This window comes from Leptonychotes weddellii, chromosome 11, assembly GCF_054177405.1.
Source record: "Leptonychotes weddellii isolate Sample4059 chromosome 11, ASM5417740v2, whole genome shotgun sequence".
Lineage (NCBI taxonomy): Eukaryota > Metazoa > Chordata > Mammalia > Carnivora > Phocidae > Leptonychotes > Leptonychotes weddellii.
Genome location: NC_138379.1, coordinates 69,696,356 through 69,710,708, shown reverse-complemented (window position 1 = coordinate 69,710,708; position 14,353 = coordinate 69,696,356). Strand labels below are relative to the sequence as shown.

The following is a 14,353-nucleotide window of genomic DNA, read 5'->3' as shown; positions in this document are numbered from 1 at the left end:
AGGGAAAGGGCCATCTGCCACTTCTGCTTATGAAAACAAACACACAAAGCTCATGAGAATGAGTCTTTCTTCTCTACTGACACAGAGCTGGCAATACGATGGGGATCTCAAGACAAGTCTCCTAGCTTTGGGCCTGAGGAACCTCTGAAAACAAACAGATGAAGCTGAAGGACATCACAGAGAATATGACCATGTTGGGTTTGGGCGCTTCGTGTTGTAGGCTAATTCTAGAAGAAGCAAAGAGGTCCAGCTAAGAAGCAAAACCTCTTCCAAGATCCAGTCTGGGCCTATGTGCCAAGACCCCACCCCTCAGTCTTTTTTCAATGACTGTATCACCCTCCCACACCTGTCCCCCAAATGATCTTCACTGCCACTACTCCCCAGCCTGCCCCACCCCAGGCAACTGTTCCTCTTTCTTTTCTTGGGATGACCCCCCAACATGTACACTGCACCCTTAGGGGTAATTAAGTTATCACATGCCCCAATGAGAAAGGTAAGGCTTGATGTCCCCTGGCTTTGGCCTTACTGTCATATCTCAGGATCCCCACCTTCTTTCTACTTCGTGATTGACCTAGCCCTCTATTCCCCTTCCAGCCTTACAGACACCAGGCAAAAGAAACTGACCTCCTTTCTGTGCTCCAACTCTCTAACTCCCTTTCCTGAAACACCCCACCCGATCAATTCCCTTATTCAGTTTAGATCTGGACCCTCTCCCCAAAACAACAAGCACAGCCCCATGGGGCTCCAAGCCTCCAGCCTGCTGGAGCCTGCCTCCTTTTATTTTGAAGAAGATACAAAGGCGGAGCTGGCCCAGAAGGGTTGGTGAAAATGTGCACTCTTACCCAGGGGGAGCAATGGGGATGCACTCAGGGGAGCCGCCCCTTGCTCCCACCCATCTCTCCCCTTTGACTCCTTCCTACTGCTCCCCAGAAATCCCTGTGATGGCGCCCAAAGCTCCTTTACATGCAAGCAAAGCAAGCCCAAGATTAACCGTTAGCTTCTCTTTTCTTATGTTTCTACATAGTAATAAAATGTACTTTATGTACAATTCTCCCCCCAGCCCACCCCAACCCCCCAGAAGGCTTTCCTAACAAAACTGAAAGAAACAGCTGCAGCCATGCGCACCTCAGCCCTGGGTTCTAATCCCGGGGAGTGGCAAAGTCACCCTGACGCTTTGTGAAGTCTGTTTCTCCCTTGAAGCTACTGTTTTGTCAACTCAGCAAAAAACAAAAGAAGATAAAACAAAAACCAAACTAGTGAGGAAATTCCACATCTGAACCCTATCCAGTTTCCTCTGCATAAAAAAGACACAGGAAAACAACTGGAATCACTACAACCCTAAATATTTTAGATCCCAAATCAAAACAAAGACAGAGAGCATTGAAAAATATTAGTAATTACTCACCCCAATCCACCCCTGCTTGAGATGCCCCCAAGAGCATGATCATCGGACACAGGCTCTTCAAAGTGGGGCACAGACCCCACCAGCCCTGTGGGATGATGCATCCTTCCTATATAGAAAGTAGAATCTCCAAAGGTCTCTCCTACTCCGCCCCCCATCTCGCAAGGAAAGAAGCTAGGGAGGCAGGCAGGGAGATACAGTGGTGGGGCTCACCAGCACGTGCTGAACTTGGCCACAAACAACGATCCACACACATGGCCCCACGCAAGCCATGAAACCCACTCGGTGTGGTCAGCCAGCAATCAAGAAACAGGATTCGCCTTCTCCTTATTGCTCATTTACTCCCCGTAAACAATTGCAGTCTCAGACCCTCCTACATACTTTCAGCTTCAGGCTCCTTCGAGAATCATGTTACCCTTGTCCCAGTCTGCAAATCGCCTAACCCTGAAACAGTCACAGTTTCTGGTCAGGGTGCAGAATGAAGGGGCAGGCAAAAGTCTGAGACACAGGAATAGGTTTTTATCTGAGCTGCTTCTACTGCAAAGGTACCAGACCATAAAAGAGGAAGTCTGGAAGACATTTGATCGCCCACAGAGCGGAGCGCAAAAGTCGTAGGAAGCTCAAGAGTGCACATTGCAACTGTTCAAGGGCAGAGTACAAAGGACATTTGGTCCCTAGAAATGGCTACACCCCCATTACGCACACATGCCCAACCACACCCTCACACATGTGCACGCACCCAGCACAGAAGCGTGTTCCCACATCTTTACCCTCCATCGCATGGACAGAGGGGACTGTATTCTGCCAATTTCCACCACAGCCCTTCAAGGAAGGGCTGAAATAGCTGCCGGGGCTGCAGAAAGGCTGCCGGCCTTCAAGGACACTGCCGCAAGAAGGAGGCCATCTTGGGAGGAGAGGTGAGTGTGAGGCCTTTGAGAGATACTTCGGCTGTGTGTCCTTCCCCTAGCCTTGGGGACGCCCCAGCACAGCTGCCACTCAGTGGCCAGCAGCAAGCACAGCTCCCACCATTTGGTCTGATGTGCTGAGGTAAGGGGCACCGCCAGAGGAAGAGAAGACAGGGGTCAGCACCTTTGTTAGCCCGGCAGAGAGCTTGCTGGTGGGCCCCTCGGGAAAGCACAGCCATAGTCTGAGGCACCGCAGCCCAGAGGTTGGCTCTCGGCCTTGTAGGACATCCTAAGGAGGCACAGCCTTCCACCTCACCTTCTCCTCTTCTTTGCTAAGCTCAGCACCTGGAACTCCCAGCACAGGGCTCAGAAAGATTGGCCCAATTCACCCTGAAGTCCTACAGCCCTGGCACCCCACATTCACATTTCAGCCAGGATCCTCCCTGCTCGGCAAACCACACACCCAGAGAGGCTACAGACTGAGCTGGTGTGAGACCCCACACGCCCCACGAGAGGTACTCAGCGAGTCGCTTGTCGGACATGATGGCAGAGGTGGTGCTGCCTCGGAAACCAGACGGAGTCGCCCAACCTCTGCTTTTCCATTTCGCTGGAGCTGCCGCCTGGTGGTAAAGTGGGGGGTCTTGGATGCCCAGAGGAGGGCGTCAGCCCAAAGGTCCAGGCTCCACCCCAAGGGCGCAGGCCCAGCCCAGAAGAATGGAGCAGGCAGCAAAATGAGGGCCAGAAACTGCCCCTTCCCCCCTCGGTCACAATGACTCATCGCCCTCAGAAATGAACCCTGGTTGTGCGACATGTGGCAGAACCCCAACAGCAGAATCAGTCCCCCCTCGTTAGGCGAGAGAAAGGAAGCACAGGGCTTGTGTGGCAGAGAAGAATCCACTCCCTAAGATGGAAGTTCCCAGCAAGAAGCAGCTCCCCAGCTCTCAGAGCCTCCCCCTGCTGAGGTCATCAGGGCTAAGCCACTAGCAACTGCAGTGGGACCAGCAGAAGCCTCTAGTGCTTTGACTTGGACAACTTCCAAGCATGCAACTGGGGGGAGGTAGATGTCCCCAAACCCGCCAAGACAACAGCACCGAGAAGGAAATACTTCAAGGAACCTGATAGCCACCTTTCTTCCCAGGCAGCCAGAGGGTAGGCTCCTGCAGAAGAAGAGGGGAAAGAGCAGGGGCACCCCTATCCGTCTTCAGGACCTTCCGCCCTGCTCTTGGGCAGCATCATTATCTCACTGGAAGAGAGAGATGCATCTTTAGTCACTTAAAGACAACCTCACAGAAGCTTCTGGGTGCTAAGAGTTCGAATTAGGACAAGATTTTGGCAGAAAAAGGATCAGAGCCCAGGCCCCCACCTACCACCCCTTCTATCTTCACCACCCCCCTCACCTCAGCCAGTTTCACATAAGTAAAACTGGGGAGGACAGAGGGGATCCAGAGTGCCCCCAGAGCCTGGAAACCGGGGGCACCCTTGCTTCCTCTGATCCCATCCTGTTAGAGCTTGGGTCCACGGGATGGAGGAGGGCCCAGGGCAAAGAAGAGTCTGCAGGCAACACGTGGAGAGATGGAAAGGAGCCAGCCGCAGGCAGGCTCCCCACAAGTGGCAATTAATCAATCTGGGGAATTAGCTCCCACAAAAGGAAAGGAGGAATCCAATCAGCGCCTTTGGAACAGTCCTCTGGAGGGTGCCGAGCCAGAGGCAGGATATAAATAGAGCCGCGGCAGCTTGGTGCTCAGCACAGATGGCTCCAGAATGGGAGGCCCTTTGGCCGCAGGGCTCCTGGCCCTGGCTGGACTAAGAGGGACTACTGACAGATGAGCTCGAGTTTGTGCATCAGGACCTGCCTCTTGGCCCCACTGCTAAGCAGCTTCGACTGCCGTAGCATGAGCCAAACTGTGGAAGAAAGAAAGATACCAGTCTGGCCCTTTGCTGGCCACCCTCTCTTCACCCAGGAACCAAGAAATAAAGGCTTGTGTTTAGTTCTGTGGTAACTCATTACTGAACCCCCCAAAGCAGGCAGCCGGCAATCATGGCAAGCCCCATTTCGGCTCTGGACGGGAGAGGGTAGAGAGACGAAGTGAGTTCAGCTGAGAAGGCATGAATCCTGTTTCAGGAGGAATAACACCCAGGACAGACATCAGGACGCCCAGCCGGCTCTCTGCCGGTCCTCCTTACAAACCCCTCAAGTCTGCTGCCCTCGTCCTCCTTCCTTCACTGACCACAAAAATAAACAGCACTTTGCTTCAATGTACATATATATATACATAGAGAAACCCACAAACTACATACATATGCATTTGTATCTATATCTATATATATGTAGATTTGGAAGATGGGATGGGCAGTCTAGCCCTCTTCCAGGACTTGAAAAACTGAAACAGAAGCAGAGAGCAGTAAAAGCCATTGTTTTCCCCTTCTTCACTTCCAAAGGTATTTGAAGAGGTCAGAAAAATCAAGCCAGTGAAGAGGGGAGAGGTGGGGAGGAGGCAGATCCCTGTCCCCAGTTCACTTCCTGATCTCTACCTACAGGTCTGCCCCTGACCCGCTGTCCCCAAAGCGAGACACGCTGGCCAGGATTCGGAGGGCTGCACTCTCGCTGGAGAGAGAATGAGCAGAACAAAGGTCAGAGCAGCCCCCGAAACTGCCCCTCTGCTGGCACACCCTCATCCTCCCTCCCCGCCCCTCAGCCCAGAGCTGCTGCTCTGGGACCACTTAGAGCTGCGCCACGTCACAGCAAGGTGGCGTGGCCGGGGTCGTCGTGATCCACGCTGTTGAGAATCGCCGTCTGGTCTTCCGGAAGCTGGCGGTGGCACAGGTCTGAGAGGCGGGCAAAGGGGTCAGGCCGAGAATGTCTCTTCTTCTTTCGGAGGCAGACGGCTTCATCAGGCCACAGAACCTGGGAGTCTGGAAGCTGCTGAGCCTGGGAGGCAGAACCGTCTAGGGAGAAGGGAACAGGTGCACCAAACAAATGGGAAGAAAATAAAGTGGGTGAAAGCGAAGGTGGTAACCTCACACGCTCACCTTTTTCATCTGCTGAGACATACATCCTGGCTCTCTAGCATGAAAATGAGGCAACTGCAGCAGAGAGCCCCCGTCTTCACCACCAGTGACCCATCAGTCCCTTTGGCCCAGCCAGGGCTGGGAGCCCGGTGGCCAAAGGGCCTCCCGTTCTGGAGCCAGCTGTGCTGAGCACCAGTGACCCGCGTCTGCTCCCCTGCTCGTACCGAGAGCCGAGAAAGCAGGATGGGTCTAGTCCATCGGCATTTCTTTTTTATCTTTTATTTAATATTAAATATTTTTATTTAAATCTGTTACCTAGTGTTTCTAGAATTTTAATTTTTATCAGAGTAATATCAGTATTTCCTTTTTAATGCCTCCCGGGCACCAAGCATCATTCTAGGTGTTGGGGATCAGGGCTTCAAAGAATGGGTTGGAACTCAGTACGTTTTCTTCACCCCCGTTCTCCCCCAGCAGTGACGGACTTTACCCAAGATTTCCATCCTTGCCATAGAGCCAGGCGTGGCCCTTTCTACACTGCCAGGGCCACTCCTCTGTCTCACGGCTCTTCGGCAGATACGGCAGTAAAGTGCTGGGTTTCTAGAAACTATGCTTTAGTGTGGGGTGAGGAGGAAGAGACAAACATTAAGGACTTAAAAAATACAGAAATGAAATTTCCAGATACTGAAAGCCCTACAAAGAAAGATGAAAACAGGGCCATGTGAGAGCAAAGGACTAAAGCACGGTTCTATTTTCACCTGTGAGTCTTGAACGACAACGAGACTTCTGAAGCTTTGGGGGAGAAGTGTTCCCAACAGAAGGAGGGGCAAAAGTGAAATCCATGGCTTAAGAGCCAACGTAAAATGTTTCAGAGAAAGAAGGAAGGCTACCATAGCTGAAGCAGAGCGAGCAGAGGACAGCGAGGCAGGAAAGACGGAGAAGGGTATCATTAGGAGTTTGAAATCTGCTCTGGTTGCAGTGGGAAGCTTCCGGAAGGTTTTCATCAGATATGTGTATGTGCATGTGTGCGCACATTGCCATGACTGAAAGACCATGCTGTTACATTTTATGAAGATCACTCGAGTTGCTGAGTGTAGAATATACTGTAGAAGGAGCAAGGATGGAGCAGGACAACCAGCTAGGAGGCGACTGCAATAATCAGGGTGGGAATCACAGTAACTCAGAATTTAGTTTTAGCAATTGAGGTAGGAAAGAGTGGTCAGATTTGGGGAGCCTGGGTGGCTCAGTCGTTAAGTGTCTGCCTTCAGCTCAGGTCATGATCCCAGGGTCCTGGGATCGAGCCCCTCATCGGGCTCCCTGCTCAGCGGGGAGCCTGCTTCTCCCTCTCCCACTCCCCCTGCTTGTGTTCCCTCTCTCACTGTGTGTCTCTCTGTCAAATAAATAAATAAATAAAATCTTTTAAAAAAATAAAATAAAAAAAGAGTGGTCAGATTTAGGATCTGCTGTAAAAGTTGGGCCCAAGGACCTTACCAAATGGATTGGAAGGGACGTGTGAGAGCAAGAGAAGAAGCAAGGCTGAAGTAGCCCGAGAAGCGAGGTAGTTAGTAGTGCTATTTAAGAAGCTGGGGAGGAAGTGAGGAGACGCAGATTTGGAGAGGATAATCAATAACTCTATTTTGGATATTCCAAAGGCTTACAAAACATCTAAGTGCGTGTTCAGCAGGCAACTGGAAATATGAGACTCGAGCTCATGGAAGAGACCGGGGCTAAAAACAGACATTGGAGAGCCATCAACATATTACAAGGAACAGGATGGTGTGACAGAATAAGAGGGAGTACAGGCATGTGAGGTGGCTCTTTTTGTTAAAACAAAACAAAACATAGATATGTAGATAGGTCGGTATATTGGTTCGTCAACTGCAATGGGCTTCAGTGGGTTGAACGTTCAGCTTTGGGCTCCAATTTCTCAACCAAACCCTAAAAAAATCATCTTCCTCTTTTCTGCCTCAGTACTCCCATCTATAAACAAATAGGATGATAGCACCACCCAAAGGCTAAGTGAGAAACAGTGCTCACTGTCTTCTGAAGATTCCAGGGACCTCTGTAGAACACTTTTCCATAACCCAGTCTCTAAAGAAAGTTACTCTCCAGTGGTTATTAAAGATCTGCAAGGAAACTGTTCAGCTGTCTTTTTTTGATAGCCTGTGACAAGATTCCTAAAAACCATTGGTAAAAAAAAAAAAAAAAGAGTACATGATAAATACTAAAGAATTTTCTAAGTGTGAAAAAGGGTTGAATCATTTTTGCACTATCTTAGCAGCTACTGATCACTGCTGGATATAAACTTCAGATATATTTCAATAGAAACATCCTTTCTATGATAAGGAGATTTCATTCTATCTCACTGAGAAAAGTTTGGTCATCCTGCAGAGGCTGGGTCCATGCCATGATGTCCCCTAAGCAATGAGTAGGACCCCATAATTCCCACATCCAACTAGAAGGTCTGAAATAATAGAGAAGAAATATATAAGGAAATAGGGATAGTTCCAAAAGGCATATGGCAGAATGGAAAAAAATAAGATACTACTTATGTTATTTAAAAATGCATTAAAACAATACAATGTATTTTCGAGAGGTGTATGCCCAGAAAGGCTCTGAAAGCATGCATACTACCAAGAAGGATGGCTCCCAGGAGAGAGGAAACAACTGGAAGGACAATCAGAGACTTTATCTTTCTAATTTTTACATGAAAATTATATTTATGTATTATTTGGTAATTAATATTAAAAAGAGACAATAACATAAGCCAGTGGATTTAATTCTAGAGAAAACCCAAGGATGAGATCCTGAGCCAAACAATCCCATAATAACGGCGGAGAGAGGGGGAAAAGAGAGGATCCGCCATTTACCGGATCTTTTCTTTGACTTCGAAGAGCCCTTGGATGACTTTTTGGGCTTCTTTATCCGTTGGTATTTCAGAGCCTCCAGCCTCTCAGGTACAGCAGCATTCTCGGGTGCAGGTGGATGTGTTCTGGAAGGGACAATTAGAGAGGCACAGGTCAGCTCCCAGAAGAGGGAGCTTCTGAAGAGGGGCTGGAAGAAAACCATACAGCCGACCCACAGGGGGACAGAGTCCCAGGTGTCCACAGTGGTTCCTTGACACCTGCCTCTTGATTGCTCCTGGAAAGGAGAAAGGCCAGTAGAAAGCTCCAGCAGTGGGAGGCCTGCCTCAGATGGAAACCAATCTGTAGAGCAACCAGAAGACCTAAGAAAGGGAGAGAGACACTTTAATAGTGAGCCTCATCACATGCCACTCAAACGGGGAGGAGGAAGGTCAGAGAAGAAAGCAGCTTCACTGCCCAAAGTTGTTAGAAATCATCACGACCTTTAAGTGAAAAGTAAAAGGGTGGGTCAAAGCAGGAGGTGAGGAACCCCATCCCAGTGAACTGTCCTCCTCCAGAAAAGAGAAGGCCAGGGCCAAATGAGAAACCCAATATCCAGTGAGGGGGAGGGTACATAAAACCCAGCTTCACTGGGCTTCTTTCCCTCCATCCACCAGAGTGAGGCAGAACCCCAGCAGCTAACAGCAACAAATACTTGTCATCTACCCACATTTCAGCAGGGTGGGTCTCCCTGGACCTCTGCAGACGAGGCTCAGATGTCATCAGTCACGCACGAGAATAAAAGAAGGTGAAAGTAGATTACGACGGTTAGTGTCCAAATCTGGCAGCCTTGCAAAGCCCTTGCCTTCGGTAGCAAGTGCCCAAGTGAATCTCTACATCTTGATATTCAGTAGAGAAACTGGGGTTGGGAGAGACGCCACGTAGGTCGGTCTCTCCTTCTCCCCCAGCTTCGGGGCGGATGCTGTCATGTGCCTGATGGATCAACCATGAGGTTAGAACAGAGCCCACAGTTCCCCTGGAGCCTGAGCAGCCCCTGTGACAAAGGGGACCAGAGGGAGCCAAGAGGATGAACTGGCTGTGACAACCGGTGCATGTTGGAGAGAATTTTTCAAGAGTCATAAAAGAAAATCTAGAAGACATGTTATCAATGTCATTTCTTCTCAAAGTAAGCCAAACTTGGAGCCCGAGGAATAAAGGCAGAGAGAGAGGAGTTGCTCTTTCCTTCCCACCAGGACTGGCATTCGCATACCATCAGGGGAGTAGGGACATTCTAGGGCCATAGTGCACTGAGGTGAATCACACTCTTCCTCAGTCCCCACATCTCCCTCTTCCAACTCCATCACATTGGTTTTGGGTAACTCCTGATTAAAAGGAGGACAGCCAACCCTGTGAGGGGAAAAGAAGTGCCCAGTAGTGAGCAAGCAATCTGAAGCAGCACAACAATGACAGAGGGATGGGGGTCTGCAGCCCCATCTCCCCAGTACTGGTCATACTTGTGGGGATGAAGGAAGAAAAAACTTACAGACTAATTGTTGATAAGCCTCTGGTCTCTGGGGTTTCCTGCATTAACTGGCAATGAAGCAACCTCCATCTTCTTTAATGAATGCCATCATTCCATAGCCTCTTAGTAAATAAAGTATCAAGAAGCTCCTCCAAAGTTCAGGTCAGAGACAGCTTCTAGATTTTCCATATCCCCCTGACAGCATGGAGCTCAAGGGCCCCACCTACACACACACACACAGGCAACACATGGTCTCAGACAGAAGTCCAACGCACCGTGAGAAGTCAGGTCTTCCACCCCCAAAGATGCAACCTGCAAATTTCCCGTCCCCTCCTCCTTCAGACTCTACCCACAGAGATCCTACACAGCAGCGGCGGTGGCTGCAAAGGAATCTGGAAGGTGGGCAAAGGGTGGAGATGGCTAGGGTATGAGGGAGCATGACTCTGCCATGCTGGCGGAATGTCCTCACCCCCTTCTCATCCTTGACTAGGGCTTCTTCAGCTACCTAAAAGGAAAATCAGAGGTATGAATCAGCCGTTCAGTTTACCTGTCTCCTGGTCCTGGCCAGCCTCTTCAAAAAGACCACACAAGGTGAGCGACGCGTGGTCCGAGGAGGCATATGACAAGCAAGTGGCCCCAGGGAGCAGTGTTTAAACCACAAAACCCAGGGTGATCCAGGAGGGCATGAGAGAACTGGCTCAGGGTGCCCCAAAACATTCCTAGGGTTTCTCGAAGCAAGGTGAAACTTCCAAGAATATTATTACTAAAATTAACGTATCATTACCTTTATCATTTCTGTCACACAGCATTGATTTACCACTTACCATACCAAGCAATGGTCTATGGTCCCTACAATAGTTTGCGTTCATCCTTACAACAACCCTAAGAAGTAAATACTAGACTGATCCTGTTTCTCAGAGGGAAATACTGAATGCATAGGGTTAAGCAGCTTGTCTACTAATCCAGTTATTATGTGATAGAGCCAAGACTCTCAACATTAGGCTAAACTGCTCTTCCAACTTCCTCCTAAAGGAAACAGGCCCAGAAGCTATCTAGAAGAAAACAGCACTCCCATACTTCACCTGAGCGGTAGTCACTTCACCCTGCTGTGGTAGTCCCTGACATTCTCTGCTTCAGTGGCATGGCCAGGGTAAGACAGGCCAGGGATGGGGAAAAGCTGGCTGAAGTTATATCTTCAGGCAAAAATTCCCAAACAGTAATGAACCACTGAGGAGGATAAGCCAATTTTCCCTTGTGAAAGAGCCAAGCTCCAGCCCTTCCAGGCCACCTGCTGTCCACCTGTTTTCTCTTTGAGCTCAGTGCTCAAACACAGAAACATGACAGAAGGCTCCTGGGGGCACCAAGACACTCTACCGATGCAGGAGGGAAAAATAAAAGCAAGTGTCTGGGAGGATGGGGTGAAGGGGGGAAAGAGGGGGCAAAAATGGATCTTTGTTTTTAACAAATTATACAGAAAAGACATATGTGAAATGCGGCCCAACAGACTTTACCTGTAGCATGTAAAGCCCTTTGGAATCAAATTGTCTCTCTTTTCTAGGACGCGTGACCATGTCCCCAGTCAATATCAAGCCCACAGGGGACCTATCAGATAATGAAGCTTTTGGTGCTGCTCTCTGTCAGACAGTGGAAAGCTTGGGTTAAGCAACCTCATCCTATCCCTGGAATAAAGCTGGTAAGTGAATCTGAGGTTGACCAGTAGGTTACTCTGTTAGAACAGCATCCAACCCTGGGCTCTCTAAGAAATGGAGGTCACCGTTCTCTTCCCAATCCAATCCAATTCTTCTAAAACATACAGGAATCCAGCAAACTCTGGGGCTCTCCTCCTCACAGAAAGTAAGAGTATGAGGCCTAAAAGCCTAGAGGTTTTTCTGGATCTTCCATGTCATATGGAGTTCCCCCTAAATCCCAGTTCTCTGTCCCAGTGATGTTTCTCTGTGGTTTAGAACTACCAAAAACTGCCTGGAATTTACTCTCTCTCTCCCTCTCTGTTTACATAAAATCCATACAAAACCCAAATCACAACCATTTAGCCCAGGGCCTTGGCTGCTTAGCTCTGTGCTTTCCCAGAATAGTGGAGAAAAGACACAGACAAAAAGGTCTAAAAAGTCGGCAAACCACAGGTCAGAAAAGTCAGAATCCACTGGACAGTTCCTGCCCTTACTGCCCTAAGGGCTGACCACTTCAACAGTTGGCAGCTGCCCCTGTGATTTAAGGAGTGTTTTCCTCCTTTTCCTAACCGCCTGACAGTAGACTCTGCTCATCTGACCTTAGACCGTGGAAGGGGGACGAGGAAATCCATTTGTGTACAGGGCACGGCCGGGAAAAAGGTCCCCGCCCCGCCATTCTCCACTTATAAAACAGAAGGCCAGGACTGCGGAGGTCAGCTCCCACCCAGCTGTAACGACAGATGACAACTTTCTCCAGTGGGGTCAGGGGACAAACCCAGTGTTTGGCCTCAGGGCTCGGGAGAGACTTGTTTCCAAATGGGAGCTCCTTCCTACGGTCCACCAGTAAAAGGGGGGGGCCATCCACCCTCCCAGACCCACCTGATCAGAGAGGCCAAAGTCGGCACTAACAGCAGGGGGGCTCGAGGGAGAGGTGAGAAGAGAGCTGTTAACTGGTATGAGACAGGAAGCCGAGAAAACTGCCGGCCTCCCAGCCGGCCCCAGAAAGGGCAGGTCCACGAAATACAACTCCCCGCTCCAAGAGGGGAGTTGGGAAGAGGAGAAAAAGGAGAGAGAGAAAGGAGGAGGGGGGGGAAGACCACTGCAGGTACAGGGGGGGAGAAGGAACAGGAGAGAGACTGAAGGAAACAGGAACAGAGCAAGAACGAACGTAGACAAGACGTGTCACATCTTCTCCAAACAAGACCGACTGGAGAAACATGCAAAGGCGCAGCATGAAGACAGCGTCTGAAGAGGAGCCTGACGCCTCCCAATGGCCCCAGCAGCTACCGCGCCCGGGGGGAGGCTCTCAGCAAGCAGGAGTGAGCAGTGGCTCTTGCTGCCCAGCACCATCAAGATCTAACTCCAAGGCTGCGGGGAGCACGTTATTCTCCTAGGCTGGGGATGCTTGCCAGGCCCCCAAGGAACCAATTCGCCCTCAGCGCTGCCCTTGGTTTCTGGGTTTGCCACAGCAGGGACAGTATGACAGCTCAGCTCTCAGATCTGGCGCAGTGGGGATGTGGTGGAGAGAGGGGTCGACAACTGGGTGAGGGAAGTGGCGGTAACAATGGGGAATGGGGTCCAGGCACTTTCCAGGAGTGCAGTGACAGCTGGTCCTGCAGCTATCACCTCTCTGGGGGTGACAGAGTGGTCATAACTGGGGTTCAGGGAAGGAGAGCAGGGAAGGTGGAGGATGGTCCGGTCATTGTCACTCTGGGGCATCCATCCAGCAGGCCACAGGAGGCCCCTCATGAAGGTAGGCTCATAACTCCTTCCTGACACCCTCCCTGCTCTCTCCAGTGTTCATGGCCACAGTGTGGCACCCAACCAGCCTCAGAGACAATCCCAGGGCCTCTTGACTGTTAACAAGTTTATAGCTGCAGATCATAAAGAAATGGCAAAGCAGTCCAGTCCTCCTTATGGGAGGCCACTCTTCGGACTGAAGACTTAAAGTCCTGAGTTAGGATCATCAGCCCCCCTTGACATTTCTAGGTGGGCGAGGGATGCAGCTGTTTCTCACCTAGAGAAACCAGGAAGCTTTCCTGCTCCCACACTGCTTGTTCTCAGAGGCGCAGGCAATAGGTCCATGGCAAAAAGCAGCATCTTAGTTGCCATGAGAGACAGTGAGTCTCAGGTGCCCTAAGCCTCTATAAGAGACTTGCTACCCCTCTGAAATAGCCAAGTTCCCAAGACCTCCACCTGGAAGAATGCCAGCAGAGGACCAACCTCGGCGGAGAGCAGAGGAAGGAGACAGTGAGTGCTTCCCCGCTCAACTTCCTCCCACCCGGGGGAAGTCTGTCCTCTCCCTGTTCCCCCTGGGGAACCCCTCCCAAGACCCTAGAGCTGTGACCCAAGGAGATCAGGAATGGCTACTACAGGGATCTTGAAAGCAATTTGAACCTGAGGGCGAGGTCCACATCTCAGTCCTGTTACAACCAAGAACGGGCTACCGAAGGCAAGGGACATGGGAAGTGGGGACATTCCCCTGCCCTTGCCCTCACAGGACTACAGGTGACCTGGTCCCAGCTGGTGAGGGGAGGAGATGGGCCACACCCCAACCCTGTGCTCCTTGAGAATATTAGAAAGATCCCAAGAAGACTGTGAGGGACCAGCAACCCCAGAGGAAGATCTGAGTCTCTGGGGGGCTAGGATGGAAGTGGAGGGGGCACTATGCCTGAGGCTGCTGGGAAAATACGGCAAAGGGCGGGGGGAGGGGGGATTCTGGATCTGAGTGTGGCCCTGATGTTTCCAGAGGTGCAGAGATGCAAAGCGGATCGTAGGCATTCTAGGCCCGTTGGGGTGCATGCAGGGTCCCAGGGAGCTTCTGTGGGAGGCCCTGGGTGTGTTGGCAGCAGGGGTCTGAGTGAGGAAAACTGCAGGGAGGCTCTGGGAGAGGCTTGGCATGTGGGGTGGGGGTTGGAAGCTTCAGCTAGGCGGTGCCCGAGCGTGGCCTGGTGAGGCTGTTAGAGCAGCATGGTGTGGGGAACCCA

At 50.7% G+C, this 14,353-nt stretch overlaps 1 protein-coding gene across 3 annotated transcripts in view; it reads right to left on the bottom strand.

Annotated features, from left to right (window-relative positions):
* Positions 1 to 1,080: 1,080 nt before the first annotated feature.
* Positions 1,081 to 14,353, bottom strand: part of IGSF9B (immunoglobulin superfamily member 9B) — a 50,244-nt gene continuing 36,971 nt past the window's right edge. The window contains exons 19-21 of one of the 3 annotated variants that reach the window (XR_014138844.1): positions 8,184 to 8,305; positions 7,351 to 7,490; positions 5,132 to 5,253 (exon numbers count right to left, since the gene is read on the bottom strand). Coding sequence is in view for 1 of the 3 variants with exons in the window: in XM_006730533.3 (XP_006730596.1) it covers positions 5,045 to 5,253; positions 8,184 to 8,305 (331 nt within the window). In the remaining 2 variants the exon portion in view is untranslated. Of the gene's footprint in view, positions 5,254 to 7,350; positions 7,491 to 8,183; positions 8,306 to 14,353 lie in introns of those variants that run through there. The other 2 variants (XM_006730533.3, XM_081799078.1) reach the window with 2 other exon arrangements.